This window comes from Aulostomus chinensis, chromosome 6 (assembly GCF_037954235.1).
Source record: "Aulostomus chinensis isolate RoL2024-O1b breed Wild chromosome 6, RoL_Achi_v1.0, whole genome shotgun sequence".
Lineage (NCBI taxonomy): Eukaryota > Metazoa > Chordata > Actinopteri > Syngnathiformes > Aulostomidae > Aulostomus > Aulostomus chinensis.
Window position 1 is genome coordinate 5174056 of NC_141325.1, and position 18445 is coordinate 5192500.

General features: G+C 41.8%; 1 protein-coding gene across 3 annotated transcripts in view; it reads left to right on the top strand.

Annotated features, from left to right (window-relative positions):
• Positions 1 to 18445, top strand: part of edil3a (EGF like and discoidin domains 3a) — a 119202-nt gene that overhangs the window by 19406 nt on the left and 81351 nt on the right. The window contains exon 2 of one of the 3 annotated variants that reach the window (XM_086205959.1): positions 11235 to 11261. The exons of 1 other annotated variant lie outside the window; for it this stretch is intronic. In XM_086205959.1, coding sequence (XP_086062085.1) covers positions 11235 to 11261 — 27 coding nt within the window. Of the gene's footprint in view, positions 1 to 11231; positions 11262 to 18445 lie in introns of all 3 variants that reach the window. One more of the 3 variants, XM_086205958.1, reaches the window with a different exon arrangement.

Sequence of the window (18445 nt, forward strand, 5' to 3'; positions counted from 1 at the left end):
TTCCTCCTCTTCCACGATTGTTTAACATTTTTAGCGCCCTTCCAAACATCTTCCCTCTCTTCTCGCTTTCTCCTCCCCGAGATCAAAGCAAAGCGCATTGCTTCTACCTTTTACATCCAATTAGGAGGAGTGGGAGTCCCCCCCCCCCCTCCCTTTCCCCTCTAACAATGTGGTATACAGTGAAATGAGTCGGGCGTTCTCCTCTGTTCTTTAGTGTGAGCAAATTACGCTTCAGATACACACTTGGCCAGATGTTGATTGCTCTTTCAGGTTTAGATTCTTTCTCATTTGGTGGAAAACAACATGTGGACTGGGGGGGGTGGGTGGTGGTGTGAGATTGACGCTTTCCATTTACTGGCAAATTCAAACTACTTGAATTTATTGAAATGAGTGTTAGCATTTTTTTTTAAGCATGCTAAGCTCTGCCCTGCATGCTTTCATAGACCCAGTTTCAAATCATTTTCAGGCCAGTTCTTCTGATTTACAGTCTCTTTTTCTTTGCAGAACATATTTTGGAGACAAATACAGGCATGAACAACTGGGCTACCTTCAGAGGCCCTTCACTTGAATATAAATCACTGTTTCATTTACAATGAGTATTCAGGTTGACCTCGTGCCTCTCTTTCATAAAACAGCGCAAGGTAACGTCCTGTGTTTCATCAGGAAAACACCCTCAAGAGCTTTTAGGAAATGAAATGTGAAAAAGCTTTTTGACCCATCTTAGCACAGTCAGAGCATTTATTTATTTATTTATTTATTTTCCAACATGTGCATTGTACTTGAGGTATCAAGTAGTCAAGTGCGTACAGCTCTGGTAGATGTTTGCGTTGAGGATATCTGGGGCCGTCTCTGTACAGCTGGAAAGTAACTGTTGTTGTAATTCACCATGTTTCCACAACTGATAAAGTGTTCCATCTGAAGTCACTGCACAAGTTGAGTTTCAATGTACTCAGGAGCACAAAATACCCCCGAAAACTCCAAAATAAATGGGAAGACATATTTGCCGCCACATCGGTGATCAGGGAGGTTTCCATGAGAAATGAACAGACTTTTGTGCGTTACTCAGAGTTACAGACAAAATTAGCTCCATCATTTTTATTCCAAAAGGAACAAAAACTTACCATTCATTTCCAGATATCTTGCACAGAATTGGAAATCAGTCAGCTAAAAAGCTCAGGTAGTTTATATTTTGTTTTTTTGGATTGGTACGATACACTCGAGGTGCAGCGAAATCATTTTCATTGGACCTCCATGCAGAAAGAAACAATACATTTTGGAATAACTTGTGGAAGAACAGCAATAATCAATGTATAAATCGATAGTTCTGGTTGTAATTCATGCAAAATGTTGCCGGAGGAATCTGTCATATCACACAAGTTCAATAACAAGCATCGGGGGTGACTTCTCTCAACATTTGTCTGTAAGTGTCAAGTTGTACACTTCTGTATTCCTGCGGCAGCCTTCTATAGGGTTGTCTGATCAATACTGACCATAACACCACTGAGAACATACATTATTTGCTGACACTTGCTTTTGCACACTGACACTTAAGAGCAGACTTGAAAAACATATTGATTGCGTGTCAAAAACACAGTATGAATCAGGTATTGACCACATTACAAAAAGCTTTCTCTCCAGACAGTCTGAGCCAGACTTTTTCCTTCATCTTATGCTTGGAATAGCAATTTGATGCTCTATTTGACTGAATATGCCTCCTGCAAGCAAACACACTATACAATCTGTGTTATTATGGATGGTTTTATGGCCCCTTCGCTTCTACTCAGGAATACGAACGTTAATGACCTGCGGTTTTAGGGAAGATCAATGTGTCGAATTCAAACTGATGCAACACAACAACAAATATGAGTGAGTGTGTGTGTGTGTATGTATGTATGTATGTATATATATACATACATAAAAGGACATGTTGATTGTAGAAAAACATTCAGTAACTTACCATTTATTTAGGATATAAGTTGCTCATGAAATCTTCATAAATCCTGTCAGGTGAAAAGACAGGAACGATTGGACCATTTTTTTCCCCATTTTTGGCATCATTCAGCTTGTTTAAAAAGAACAAATCTGTTTGCTTTTCATAAAAACGACAATAATTGGGGATTATTTAATATTCACTCCTTTATAGGGGTGAACCAGTTTTAAAATTAAACCGTTAGATTCGTGTCATAATTGTGTAGTAATTTGTATTTTTTTTTTTTACAGAGAAGTGGATGTATTCTGGTCATACCCTTTTTTTGGCAGCGCATTCACTGCTGTATCAGGAAAGACAGCTCCGTTGCATCAATATGAGATATCATAAACCATACACTTTCAGTATTTATCAGAAATAAAACCTGCAATATGATCTTTTCTTGTTATGTGCAGCTCTGTTTTTGCACAATATTTCCACTTTCATGTGTTATTACTTACTCTAAAAGAGGTTAAGATGGCATGTAAAGCATCCCTGGGAGCCATATGAGATGCAAAGGAAAAATGCAGAGTATGCAATATTTTTTCTTCCCTCCTGAACCACATGTCAGAGAGCCACTTTAACCCACACGCCCGCTCGGCTGACAAATAATTCAAATGAGGATGGATGGGTTATTTGCTTACAAAGAAATAGTGTTTACCACTCCCCTCGATGCAAAGAGGTATTCTAGTGCAGTTCCTTGTCGTTAGTTGGAGGAACGTCAACAATGCCTATCTAATTATTGTTGATGTTTTTTGTGCGTGTGTGTGTGTGTGTGTGTGTGCGTGCGCGTGTGTTGCGAGAGAGATCATTTCACAGTTTACCACCCACTCCATACCAAGCAGATTTAATGTTAATAAGCGCCTCTATGATGGAACAAACGCCTCTAAGGGTGATGTTATGTGGGAGATAGATGTGCAGTGAGCATCTGCTGGGTATTGGAAAGTGTGTGTGTGTGTGTGTGTGTGTGTGTGTGTGTGTGTGTCACAGAGGTTGAAGAAAAGGTGATATCTGTAGTGGTAATGTAGCAAATGTATACAGATTAGCATACGAGCCATAGTGCAGCGAACTAAATCCTCATTTGGAACAATCCAATTTAGATATGATGTGAATTCTGACAGTGTTTTATTGAACTGTGCTCTGCAAACGTTATGAATATACAATGACCAAACAGTAAGAATTGTTCTCATGCTGGCACAGTTTACGGTTTCTAATGTTCTGTTTGTTTTAGCGGAGAAAAATGATTTTTGCAAACAGGTTCCCTTACATCTAGAATATTTGATTTCTTGGCTTTAACACCTCTAACACGCTTCACTTATGATAGTATTATCACACATTTCATCTTAATCAAAACACTGTCGCTCCAGCCAGTGCTCAGTTTAATACTTCAACCTTGTACACATGTTGTAAGACTGATAATTAAACACTTGAAGTGTAAATGTTGACGTTTGTAAGTTGTGTCACGACTGTTAATGATGATATTGCTGATAAATGATGAATAATGATAGTTTTTGTTAATGAAAAAAAAAGGCTATTTAGGCTAAAGCAGAAAAGGGTTGAATTGAATGTAAATGTCCAACAAAGAAATAAAAAAATGATCTCTGGGTCCATGTGTTTTCTCTCGGTGTGTAACTCCGGGTGTGAAGATGTGACACCTGTGGCACGAGCACCTTTGGGTCCTCTCATGCAACTGAACTTAGCATATTTAAGTTAATGTTCTTTCATAGAAGTATAAAATGTGATGAGTTCAATACAAAAAAAACCCAAAAGAGACGTTAAGAGCATAAAAAAATGTATCAAAGATATTTTTAAAACACGTGATCCTTTTACCATCGACGTTTGACTTCCTGGGCCGTGAGCTGAGCCCTGGATTTACCATTTCATTCTGCGTGGAGCGTTTTTTGTGCTTCTACCTCAGCAGCTGTCTGTGTCTGGTAATTGATGCCGCTTGATTACGGCTCAACAGACACGGGAGATTTTAAACTGAAACTTGATTCATGTACTAATTAAATGCAGTCTTGTGGCCAATAAAAGTGGGTTCAACTGGTTTGCGACTACTGTATCCTGAAGACAGCAACACTCTTCATCACATCTCCTGCTCACTGCCAAATACTGGGAAGTAGTGGCAGGTTGCCCATTCAGGAAGATCTGTTTTTTTTAATGTATTATTTCTTATAACTAGGACTTTTTTTTTGTATTGGTCAAACAGTCATACAGTTGTCTCACATGGCTGCAGTTAAACTTCGTAACCATCCCTTAATCCAGTTGTTATTTAGCTTTTTTGCTGGCGAGCTAGTCGTGATAGTGCAGCATCTTATCTTTTATTTGCAAAGGACAACAGTGTGGCTCTCATGGCAGGAAGCTGATAGTTGTATTTTTTTTAAGTGCTATCGCAGGTTGTGGTTGGCAAAACCTTAAATTCCATTTGATATCTCCTCGGAGGAGATGCTGGAAATCTTCACATTCTCTGGAAAAAAAAAAAAAAAAAACGGAATCAGGAAGGTGATGGTGCAAGAGGTGGATCATCCTGATCGGTTATTTTTCCTTCACGGGGGTTCATAGGAAGTATTTGGACAATGATGATCAGCTGGTTGAAGGTGCTGACATCCATGTTGGAAAGAAACATGAACAATCCATCCAAAGTTTTACTGCTTGATATTCATAAGAGGAGACACTTGACAGACACAAACAGGATTTGTCAGCGCCGGCGAGTGGTGTCTGGGCCGCCAGCATTAGCAGTGACAGCCGACTGTCACTCTTGATGCTCCACTGCTAAATAGGAATACAATCCATTACCCGGATTGTTTTTGACTTTGTCACGGGTTGACTGGCCATGAAGGTAAGAGTGACGAGCTTTACAGAGCCTACGTGTCACATTCAGATCAATTTCCTCGCCGCCCCGCGGTCGATGACGGGTTTATCTGCTGACATATCCCAACTAGTCAGTAAAGTCTGGGGATACAAACAACTGCTGCTGACAACTGCCTGTCAAAAGATCCATATCTGAAATTATACTTGGATGTTGTTTGTTTTCTTGTCAAGACAACGTGGTTGGTTAGTAAAAAGTATCTACTGTATATCACCTTTGTGTCCATGATCATGAGAATGGTCCGTATCCAAGGCAGCTGATCGTGTCTGTGGAAAACACTGGTGACCTGAGCAGGGGAAGAACTATATCTTGCATAACAAAGTAAAAAGGCTGCTCATGTGTCCCTCCAGCATCGTACGTGTATTTTAAGGATCCGTTTCAATGAGAGTGCACCTCTGCATCGTTGTCACGGTAGCAGCATCCAGCAGTGAGCCGACCTAAATCCCATCTGATCTGGGACGTTTGAAACAGGAATCCACCAACGAGCCAACGTTTTTCACAAATATCATGTGTGTGTTAATCAGCCTAAACATGTGTGTTTACCATCCACGAACTGGTGTCTGCATCTTGAGGCCAGTCTCTGGTACTGATGGCTTGTGTGCCTCACCGCTGTTCTCCCTGACCTTTACAGTTGTTATCATTTGGAACAAGATGCTTGCTAATGATGGAGTAAATTACAGAGCACAGGCCTGAGATGTCATCAGATCCATTCCAAATTCAAGTTCTTAAATTGTACAATTCTAGAAAATTTGAACAAAATCCATCCACAACTTTTTTTTTTTAGTTCTCCTGCTAACAGACACACACACACACACCTCTTTGGAGTAAAATCCAAGTGAGGCCATCCAACAACACTCGCGGAGAAGCAACCTTCTGTTTTAAAAGCCTTCTGTTTTAAAAAAAAAAAGGCTTTGCACCTTTTTCATCGTCTCTTGCACGTGGATATTCAGTTTTAATTTCAGGTCTTAGGCAGCCAATCGTTGATTGATTGATTCTGTGTTTTGTCCTGGAACATTTGCAGAGGGAGGTAACATTTCAACTTGTTAAATCTGAAATTTTTTTCAACAAACTCTTATTCATAAGAAGTCAGTGTATCATTTTTCAAGTGTACTCACATATCTGTGCTTTGAAAGGAGTTTCATTTATTTGATTGATGTGAATTTGGGTGGATAATGAATGAGATCATTGCTGTTAAGGAGCATATCTGCAGAAGAAGGTTGCATGGTTGTGGAGTATTTATTTTTTGTAGCTCAGGCAATTATGAAAAAGACACTAAATTTAATGCAGAATCATCAGCCCCTGCAAAAATCGCATGGAAAAAAAAGTGTTGATGTGCAAGTCGCAGTCAAAACTTCCCAGTACAGTAAGAAGGAAAGACTTCATGAACAACTTCAACACCAACCTAAACCTGCCATGTGTCTATATCAGTCAACACCTGTGTGTGTTTCCATATATGAATGTATATCTTATCCCCTCACCAAGTGAGCTGAACCTGTGTGTGTGTGTGTGTGTGTGTGGGGGGGGGGGGGGGGGTACTTTGGTTGTGTTTTGTAGGTTTTGTACTTGTGGGTCCTGTGCAGCTGCCCCTCTATCTCCACCAAACACCTTGAAGTCCTATCAGCCCCGTGCTGGACAGGCTGGCTGGTTCCCATTTAGATTATGGACGGTTATTACTGTCTCCTGGCTGTCAGTCAGATTAAACCAATATGTCCCAGGATGAAGGCTTATCGTGCTACCGAGAGGATCTTCTCCTGGGACGGAGGAGGGGCCATTTAAATAACTCATCTCCAGAGCCTTCCACGTTTTACTAATTTATGAGCTTCAAGTTGTGTTCATGTGTCAAGTATTTGTGGTACAAAATAGAACAATGTCAGGTGACGTCCTTGTCTGTCTCTCCATCAACTGAACTCGCTCATGCGTCTTATTAACATTACAAACATAGTTATTTGTTCTACACTCCCTGCTACTATTGGAAGAAAAAAAAAAAAACACCACACACACGGACACACAAACACACATACACACACACACACGCCGATAGTTTGTAACCCAATATTTAGTTTGTTGGTCAACAATCAGGATAACGTTGCGGCTAAAAATGCAGCTCAACACGGTTGTTTGACGTTGGTTTGCTCACAGTTGAGGGGGTTTGATGGAGGCCAGCAGATCACACGAGTGTGTGCTGAGAGCTCAGTTTCCACCACGTGTTGATCCTCAACAACAAACTTAACTTGACTGGCTCATCAGAGCGTTCCCTGAGATGCTGTATGAAGCTCACTCAAGTGGTAAATCACAGTTGTTTTAGGATTAATTAGAGATCTGTTTATAGCCCCGCTGCTGCAGACACACTGGTGTGGCTTTGATGACTACTTTTATGGGGAGGAAAATTAAAAGATCTGTTGGAGTTGTAGGATTTTATGAATACAAATGTGTTAATACTCAAAGGAAGAAATATGACACTGTTTTTTTTTAAATTACTAACACAAACAAATGCATATTGTATATTTTGTATATGTTTACTTTTGTAAAAATCAGGCTTTAAAGGACTATTCGTTCACTCCCTCTTTGCTTATGTCAGGCACAATTGTTTGTAGAAAATCATTCTTCCATCTGTCCATCCAGTCATCCATCCATCCACCTTTTTCTGCATATCTGGGGTCGGGTCGTGGGGGGGCAACAGCCTAAGCAGAGAAACCCAGACTTCCCTCTCTTCGTCCAGCTCCTCACAGGGGATCCTGGGGTGTTCCCAGGCCACTTGACAGACATAGTCTCTCCAGGCCTCCTACCATTTGGACGTGCCTTGAACACCTCCCCAGGGAGGCGTCTGGGAGGCATCCTGACCAGATGCCCGAGCCACCTCATCTGACTCTTAATGTGGAGGAGCAGCGGCTCTACTTCAAGCTCTTCTTGGATGATGGCGCTTCTCCACCTGTCTCTAAGGGAGAGCCCAGCCTCCGGAGGAAACTCATTATGGCCGAATGTCCCCACGATCTCACCCTTTCGGTCACTACACAAAGCTCGTGACCATAGGTGAGGGTAGGAATGTAGATCAGCCGGTAAATTGAGAACTTTGCCTTTCGGCTCAGCTCCCTCTTCACCACAACGGACCGATGCAGAGTCTGCATCACTTTAGACACTGCACCAATCCACCTGTCAATCTCACGATCCATTATTTCCCTCACTAATGAACAAGATCCCAAGGTACTTGAATTCCTCCACCAGGGGTAGGATGTCATCGCTGACTTGGAGATGGCATGCCACCCATTGTACCATGGACTCAGACTTGGAGGTGCTGATTCTCATCCTGGCCGCTTCGCACTCGGCTGAAGTTCAGCTCGAACTGATCAAGCAAGAGCTGAAGGTCACGGCCCGATGAAGCCAACAGGACCACATTGTCCGCCAAGAGCAGAGACCCGATCCTGCAGCAACCAAATCCCTTAACACCCTGGCAGCGCCTATAGATTCTGTCCATAATAGTTATGAACAGAATCGGTGACAAAGGGCAGCCCTGGCAGAGTTCAACTCTCACTGGAAACGAGTCCGAATTACTGCCAGCAATGCGACCAAGCTCTGGCAAATCAGGTGGTCCAATACCCCGTAATACCCCATAGAAAATCATCCTATGGTACCTAACTTATTTGATGAGAAAAAAAATATAGATAAAACTCCAGCTTTTGAAATGAAAGCAAGGCCAGCAGAATACCAGCTGCTGTCTGCTGTCTGGCCGCCATCGACGGGGTCTGCCAGCACAGTTATCGGAAGCGCAGAGCGTCTTTAGCATGCTAGCAACCTTTGCTGACCGCAGCTGGACTCACCCTGAGGTTCAGCAACCATGGGGCAACCGTTGCTGATGGTGTGCAGCTGAGAACAGCCTTGTAGGGAGGAATCCTGTTGAGATTTGCCTTTAGATCAAATGCCTTCATAATGGTGGTTATGTATTATTTGTTGTCAGAGATGTGAGCTCCTCTAAATGGAACAAGTTAATCTAACTAGCATGTTTCTGCCCTTGCTGGCAGCCATGACAGAGCGCATGATCCTACTGCAGCTCAGCTCAAATCTGCATATGGAAAGCGTCATCTAACGACCACATATTAGATGTCTTAGCACCTACATTCTCGACTAAAATATGCTTAAAATATACTTCACAACAGCAGCAGCAGTATTCCCCTCCTCCTTCTGGAAGAGCATACTAGCTGGCTCGTGGCTGACTGCTTGTCATGATGGGCGAATAAACCCAAAGTCGAAAAAGGGCGAATTAAGCGACGTGAAAATTAGCTTCGCATTTGGTGTGAAAACAGCTTAAGATTCTACACCACAGTTCAAATATCTTTTGACGACATCATTCCTGAGATCACTACTCAGAGAGAACGGTTTATAATAAAAAAAAATTTTTAAAAAGGCAGCAGATCTTATAGGAGCATGTAAATACGCTGGAGGCCATTTGAGGTGACTTATTGTGCAGCTTCAGATTTTCACTCTTTGGGTCGAGCCAAACACATTAATCCACCTATTAAATGGGGAATAGGCAGTGACAGTGATGGTGCAAATGTGATGCTCGTGGGAAATGAGCTACGTGACGCAACACGCATGGATCCGTTTGACTCATCTAATCTGCTGTTGAGGACAAACACATTGCTGGCCTGGTCTAACTGTATCACTGACACTATTTTATTATGCGCTGGTATGATTCACCACTTCAACATTTGGATAAACAAACAAATAACCCTTTTGTTTCTGTCTTCCCTGTGTGTATTCATGTGTGGGTGTGAATAGCTGTCTGCACTTGGAGGTGACTGTGTGTTTTGTGTCTTCTCTGCAATGTTGAGTCTGTAGGCTCGCATGTGTGTGTCTTCACCCCTATGGTAAGAGAGGAGAGGAAATGGCAGAGAGAAAACCGCAGTAAGTGAAGCGTGGAATGTGCTTGGTTTTGGGATTACATTGGCCCTCGTGCATGGGAAAATACAAAGAGGAGCCTCTGCTGCCAGACAGATGAGAGGTTGGGAAAGTACTTGGCTTTGGCTCCTTGTGCCTTCAATTCAAGCTTTCCTACACATTTAGAGCAGCGTAAAAAGGCTGCAGTTCACTCTTCAATTATGTCTGTTATTCAGAGTGGTGTCTAAGCAAGTCATTTTCCCCTTCAGTTTCCAACTGCCGGGTAAACAATTAACGGCTGCTGACGGCTGATTAAAACATATGTTGCAGGGGTGTCCTCAGTTCCTCAAAACAGTCCTCTCCTCCTCTCCCTGTCTTCCTTTGCCTCTCTCTCTTCCTCCACCACCATCTACACACGCGCACACACACGCACGCACGCACGCACACATACACACACACACCCACACAAGGCACCTCATAGAACTGAACTGGCAGACACAAAACTTCTCTTCTGAGAGCACTCTTTTCTTTTCCCATTCAAAATCACTTGTGGTTTGGGAACGTAAGCTGACAGAGAAACTAATGTTTTGGTTTGTAAAGAACAATCTCCTCTTGCAAGTTATGATTGGAAAAATGAATTGAACTCATTTTTGAACATGGAATTAGATGCATTTGCTGCTGTGTGAAATCCATATCTTTCTCCCTGACATGATGCATGTGGCTTTAACGCTCCCCATATGTTAATACCTAATCAGTATTCTATACCGAACATGACCATTGAATCATACTTTAATCAACCCAACATGCTCATTGGTAGGCACAATTAGCTTTAGCGCAATAACAGACATGTATATTTAATCTGGTTGGTGCAGCAAAGCATTGTTTATCCATCCATCCTTCATCCTCGACATACATCAATGGCATTAACCAGTGTAAGATCGTTTTGCTCTGATCATTTAGATTTAATGACCTCCATCAGTAATGGCAATCTTATTTGTCAGTCCATGCATCTGATGCCCTTGGTCTCCTACATCTGTGTCCAGCTCTCTGGCACAGTTTTAGGAGCAATTTTACTAGTGATGATGGAGATGGAGGGTTACGGTAATGATGGTAGACAGGCCAAATCTCAGCCATGTGAAGCTGGACCGGAGCCTTGGATTTAGGATGCAAGTAAGCAAGTCTGCATGCCACAGGGGCTAATCCTACATTGGTCCAGAATGATGAACACATATTAGTCAACGGCCTCCAACTGGGACAGAGGATTGTCGCTGTGTAGAAGTGGGGGGATGGGCTCTGACACAGTTTGGAGTGTTTCTGCAGGCTGGCAGGATTTTTAAACCTCTCTTGAGTTACATGTCACATGGTGGTGCTCCTATGTTGGAGTACAGTGCATTAAATCACATTGTTGAATGAGGAGTTGCAGCATTAAATACTCTGACAGTTGAGAGAACACTAATTTTCTTCCCTTCCTTCCTCTTTTCTTTCTTTCTGTGTGTGTGTGTGTGTGTGTGTGTGTCTCAACAGCAGCAGATGGTGAGGAACCAACTTCAGCAGGTGGGAAATTTTTATGCTCGGTAACGTGATTTCCATTCATTTGTGTGTATGTGCGCATGCATAATTGTGTGTGTGTGTGTGTGTGTGTGTGTGTGTGAGAGAGAGACAGGCAGAGAGAGAGCGAGTGAGAGAGTTTCCAAATCTTGGCCCAGCCCCGTCCTCCCTCCCTTCCTTCATTACCACTGTGTCTAATTCCTGTATCGACTCACAGATCATGGCTGGTCAGCAGCGCTCATGATAACACATCTTCTAATAATGTGTCTCATGGCAATGATTTCTTTCTCTTTGTCTAGTAAAGATTTTCAATTCACTCCAGCGATTTTACTGATAATCGTAAATGGCGAGTGAGTATTTGAGTATTTTGCACGATTTGAAAGGCTGCAAATCTTCATTACACCATATTAATTGAAGAGAAGCCTCAATCTACATCACATCCAGTAACTCAGAAACTCATTTTATCTGGAGCACATGCACTGCATCCTTAAACACACACGCCTATTATTAGCATCAGTCTCCATGTAGAGTGTATCCAGTCCTTCAGGAGTTATCGTGACGAAGTAAAGAGCTGTAAGTTATTAGTCTCCTAAAGGCCATATTTGGTATTCAGACATACAGCTCATCCTCATTATTGAAGTAACTAATGTCATGAGATATTTATTACAAAAGCAAGACCTCAGAGGACAACAGTAAACAAGAAACTGATCTGTCTTCATCACCGACGTAATTAAAATGTCACTTTACATCTTCGGGAAAGTGCCGCAGCTGATTACAAACCTTCTCTTTTTATGCGCACACTCATTTAATTGTGTCTTGTATTAATGATAATATCAAATAGACGATATCATCAGTGAGAAAAAATATTTTATTTAACTTGCATCTCTTGTTTTGTTGGTGTTTGTCAGGAATAATTAAGTAAAATCATTTTGGCTGATTGTCACAAAAGCTTGTTAATTTTGTAGCAGAACCATTTAACAAGCAAAGGACTGCCCCCCCCCCCCCCCCTTATTTCTTTGTTATTGACCGTAGCAGAAGTTCCCCACGCGCTCCACAGAGTGGCCCTCTAACTATGAATTTATCTGGGACATCGACCCCTGGTATTCATAGCGGTTTCGTGTTGTTCTGCTTTGACTAATCTAAACTGCAAACACTCACCAGCATGTACACAGGCATTTTCAATGTGTATTTAATATTTTAAGCTTTTTTTGAAGTTAAAAAGACAATGAGTGTGTCAAGTCACAAAACACAAATCAAATGTGATTCTCTGTCGGCTGACTTCTAACATACTTCAAATATTCTAGCTAGTTGAGTCCAAATCAATGTATTTTCATGGTTACAAGATATTGGCCTGCTTGCAAGTGTAACTGCTTTTAATCCCAAAGCTTTATCTACATTTCAGGTAAGCGTCAGAATGAGACGAACGGGGGGAGAAATAATTAGCGCATCTGAAATCAACCCAAATTAGGTGTGACTTGTGATCACTGACCTGGAACCAGACTTAGAGGGAAAATGGGACAGAGAGGCTGCATGACTTGTCAGCACACATGGCAGAATTTAACATATCAGCTGTTGTTTCACAGTCTCCACATCTCATCTGCATATTCTCGCCCCATATTTAGCCCTCCCGGGTAAATCTCTGTGCACCCTCCATGTCTATTATGACGGTTTAACAGATTACCGGCGCACCACCTGAACCAAATCTCAGGATGAACAGTGAAATTGAAAATTTGAGGTTGAAAGAGGAAAATCTGCTTCTTCTGCTAAATGTGAACTAATATTATATTTCCATTGTTGCCAAAATGGAATAATAGAAAGACTATAAGTAGCCATGTTTTATCTACTTGAGGTTTCTTTTTCATCTGAAAGTCTTTTCAGATGGTGTGAGAATTGAAAAAAAAAAGTCCTGATTAATGTGACTCACTTTATCTATCTAGCAAAAAAGGTTCCGTGATGGAATAATAACAGCTGAACTGGGCGTGACACTGACAAGCACAGATGAATATACAATAGAGCTCCAGGTTTTAGAGCTTCAACTTTTCCGCTGTGTTTAACAGAGTCTGTACTTTTAATGTTTGATGCGCTACTGAAATCATTTAATTATATAAAACCTCAGTGTGGATGTTAACACATTGAATGAACATCTTTTAGACTGAGAACTCTCAAAATAAAAAAAAAAAAGCTGAGAAAATATTAAAATTCTATCCATATTCATATAAATAGGGTGTGACTTTAACAGGCGCTGGTCTTTCATTATATATCAAGAGCCTGTAACGCTCAAATGTCCACGTTATGGAGAGAAAAAAAAACTCATTCTTTTCAAAGTCAACTCTCAGATGTTTGTCACGTTCAAAGATGTGCTCATATCAGGCCACTGCCAGTGTCTTCAGTGGAAAATTCAATCCTTTACAGATGCAGATCTGCATCCACATTTATGGAGGCGGCTTTCATATTTTCGCTGTCATCTGCTCGCCGATTCATCTGAGAGTCAAGGACTCCATAAAATAAAACCTATTGTCCATTTTACTGACTTTTATTAGCTGAATGTGTTTTGATCATTATTTTATGCTCAAGTGCACTGACTTGTATCAGTCATGCACATATCTCATGCACTAACTTACTTCTGGGGTGGGGATCTTGACTTTGTTGCAGACATCTTTACATGTGACATGCGTTTCAAGACTCTTGAATTGGCGGAACTCCCTCCAGATCTACTTTTTTTGGTACTGATGAAGCAAAATCAAAATTTCAAATCAATTAAAATTGTATTCATTCAAAATATTGCCTTTGCTAAATGCGCAATAAGTGTCTAATACTTCTAATGCTACTATATCAAATCGCAACTGTAATACCAGTCAGAATAATCCCAGTTACATATCAGTCAGAATTACACTGCCATCAGCTTCATGTGGAAAATCAACATTAACACCCACTGACTCGCTCGCCACTGCAGAGCTTGAAAGTGTACAAAATAATTATTGATTCATCGTAATCAAGGTAACCTTTTAATCATCGGGATATTGATTTAAAGTAAACCCATAAATACAACTTGATCGGCATCTTTCCATTAGGAGTGGCAGAGTCGGCTTGACGTGTTTCCTCCTGTGTGACGTGATGGAAAGCAGCAGGAAACAGCGGCGCAGAGGAACCTGCTTCATACTCAACTTCATACGTCACGTGCCAGTTTTGTTTTCGTTTTTTTCCATAGAATCACCACACAGTTCCACATTCAGCTGAGTTTTGCGGTGATCTAAACAGGGGCTGAGGAATATCTGTTGGTACTGAAGGGTCATGTCTTTTTTGTCCAGTAGAAATCAGACACAATCCGTGACTTCCTGGTGAATATAACGAAACATGTAGCAGCTAAAGAACCAGAAGTGAATGTAAATGTACAAGATAGAGAGAATCAATACCAGCAGAACGAGTGCACAAGTTTAGCTGAGGGGATGGTATTTTACACTTTGATTTCCTCTCCTCTGACAAAAAAAAAAAAAAATCATTAGGACAGTTTTAATTTGATATAAACAGTCTCTGAGCAGGTTGCATGCCATTAATTGAAATCTTACAATCATTAAAAAAAAAAAAACAACAACTATCATCTGCTGTCATATATAAACTGGCTTCACTCACTGGAGTCAGAATCAGGAGAGAAAACGCAGACATTCTTTGGAAGAGACCTTTGAGTGCAAGGACACTGCTCTGACATTTCCATGGCATTTAGTCTCTGTCAGTGTAACCTCCATTTCTGCCTCCCGTCACCTGGAAGGATGCTGATCCTCAGTGTGACCTCTCCATTTTGGATATTTATTTGACATATTCAAAACCAATTTGTTCCCTGCACTATTCTTACTTTTTCTTTTTTTTTAATTTCTCCAACTATAAGTGCATTTGTCTGATTTTGTCAAATACTGATGAGCTGAAATGGCAGAGGGGTGACAAGGGCACTTGGGGGGGGGGGGGTGGCAGGGAAACTTGAACGTACGGCGGCTCCTGCTGAGACGACTGATGTAATATTGTCACTGCGGTGCCAAGTTTCATCAGTGGAGGTGAATGATGGGTGCAGTGACCATGAGCCTGTGAACCACTGAAGCCATCATATATAAAAAGGTTGGGTTAAAATAAATTTGACACAATTAGGCCATGTCAGATTTCTCTGGCTGAACATTCAGAGCTGAGGAGCTTCAATGTAAATTTCACACTCCCGAGAACTGCGAAATATGTTCTTTTAACATTTTACAAAAGTGTAACAAGGTGCTTGATGGGCGTACTTGTCGCTTTTAATTCAGAAACTGGAGCTCACTAGCAGGGGGTGTTGAGCTGCCAGTCACTCAAATAAAGGTTGTAAGTGAAGCAGTGTTGCTCAGAGGATCTTGTGCTTGTTTGTGGTTAGCCAGAGATTAATAAAGGGCTGATCAGCTGACTCTTGACCCACTTCATCAGTAGCAAGGAACGTAATGCTCCATCTGACCTCCTCATGACCCCCGCAGTGATGTGGATAGATATGAAAAGGCTAGAAAGACGGTTTAATTTCCAGTTTAAATGGCTTCAATAGTGTTTTCTCAGAGGCTTCATAACAGCAAAACAAGAGGCTCAGTTGTTAATTATGTTCCTCTTAAGAAGTCAAGTGAGTCTTAATACCTCAAGCTGCCACATTGTGTTTTGTAAGCGCAGTATGAGCGCAAGTGTGAGGGAGCTAATGTTTGTGATAGCTGTCAGCTGGAGCAGATGTAGCCTTAACCCTGGAAATGACAGGCCTTTTTGTGACGGATCTGCAAGGAAACAAAGGATGCTTTCCTGTGTTTAACCATCGGACAGGTTTTCACAGCTGATTGATTGGACTCTCTCTTTGCAGCCAGGAACAAAAAAATAAAAAAAAAATAAAAAAAAGAGAAAGAAATCACAGCAGCATTCGCGCCGGACACAACACGGGCTCACATCAATCACGGAGCGAAGCGATGGCTTGTGCAGCCGAGCGGCAGCTGACATTCACACAAGAAAGCTGCCAATGTTTGCCTCCAGACACGCATCACACAGACAGCCATCACACAACTTTAGCACACAGAGAGAGGGAGAGAGAGAGAGAGAGAGAGAGAGAGAGAGAGAGAGAGGGAAAGGATGAGAGAGAGAGAGAGCACGCCTCGGCTGACATCCTGATGAGATCTTCTCAGATGACGCGCGATGCCCACTTCCCTGCCTTCTCTGGAGGACTTCTTGTTGTGTGTGCTGTTCTGCAGTTCTGTGTCCGTTCATCTCCTCTGTTTCCACCATGCGAGTCCGTTCATTTTTGCTTTACTGAAAATAAACAGTTGGTGGAGTGAGTTAATGAAAGCCTCCCTAAAATATCCATCTATATAAATTATGGTGCAATTGAAAGCCGTGATCTGACTCAACAGCTACAAATTCATTTCCAGTAGATTTTGAAAGGACCTTGTACGTTTCAACGCATTGAAGTAATCATCGCAACAATAGTTTTTAATCTACAATGTTGTAGCTCTTTGTCAGCCAGTATTCAATCAAATTGCTTATTTATTAAAAGGTCTGCAGCTGTGTTTGGCAGGAAAGGAAAGATGTGTTTCTTCAGCAGTGTGAGAGGTTTGATCAGAGATTTCAACAGGTTCTCTCGGCATCATATTTGTCAATGTACTGAGCGCTGCTGCAGAGGAAATAGTGTGTGAAAATTAAACTGTGGGAAAAGCAAGTGTCAGTGAATGAGGGAGAAGTGGGGAGGGAGCAGTGATAGACATCATGACCGAGGAGCAGCTGTCTTTCAGCGCGCGATTTCTTTTCTTAACACACTGAGGTTAAAACATATTCAGTGGTTCCATAGGCTGTTAAGAAGTGGACAGTTTTAAGTTTGTTGTTTTTTGAGAGTGAGAGGTGTGACTTATTTAGAAACAGACTACTTGACTTGTTTTTGTTACTCTAATCTGCTAATCTGGGGTGGGGTTCCGCTGGTATGGGCCCCAGTGAGGCCCTCCAGCCCCTCTGCAGGTGTTCTCCAGGCCAGATGAGTACCAAGCACGTCCCCCCCTGCTGGGCAGCACAAAGAATGCAGGTTCAAGACTGTTGTTTTTCGCAGCGACTATGCGCTTGACCCTGTCTGATTTGATAGTATACAAGACAGAAAAGTACGTATTATCAACCAACCAGATTCTGTTTTATGAACTTTTAGTAAACTTCATTTCAACTCATTAGCACGGTGTCAATCTTACTTTTTGGAATTCAGGGTCCAAAAAAACCTCCATCAATCGATCCACTGTCTGTGCTGCTCACCCAGTCCAGGGTGGGAGGATACAGGCTGTCATGTACAAATCCCATGAAATGTGGACCAGTTTGACTCCAGGAAGAACAGGAAGGTTAACCAAGGAGCTCGGTAGTCTGTGTTTTCCTCACCAGGCTCGTTTTTCTTATCCAGTTCTATAAATAGCAGTATTGGCAAATCACTCTTTTTGGAATATTGCTCTGAAATATATTAGCTTTTAAAAAATCAGCCTCAAATCAGTCGTGCGGAGCCTTCGGTCCCCCCCCCCCCAGCCTCCTTCTACAATTTTTTTCTGCTTTATGCACTCGTCATTAGGGAGGCTGTCAGCACGCCTCGGTGCGACTATGGATCGGCGCGTCATAACAGCCCTGAAAGCTGTCACCCCCACTACCTGAGAGAGCACGGCCGGTGTGAAAGCTATTATACCTTCCTCTGTTCAGCTGATTAGCTGCTGCTCTCATTATTACTGATACAGGTCTCGGCTTTGACTTCCATAGGATTACCTTCTTGTAATTCATATCCAGAGGCTCACTATTACCAACTAGAGAACAATAATAAGCTTAGTCCTAGGGTATATTTTTATTTATTTTCTTCACTGTCTCAATTTTAAGCATCTTAAGTGGTTTAGCACTTGATGCAGTACAGCCGTGACATTATCAAATTTTCTGCTCTCGGACGTTCATTTGTCAAATTGACTAAAGACGACGTGGTGGTCTCACCCTTGAGAGTTCTACTTGTCGCTGATTACTTAAAATGAAATGAAGGATCTTTCAAAGTCCAGTTTACCTGTCAACAATAATGACTGAAACAACAGCTAGAACAGAGATTCCATCAGCAGAAGAGACAAGTCCTTGTTTGCATTCATCTTCCTTCATACAAGAGTTCTGCTGACCATAAACTCTCAAACACAGCCGGTTTGGATTAAAAT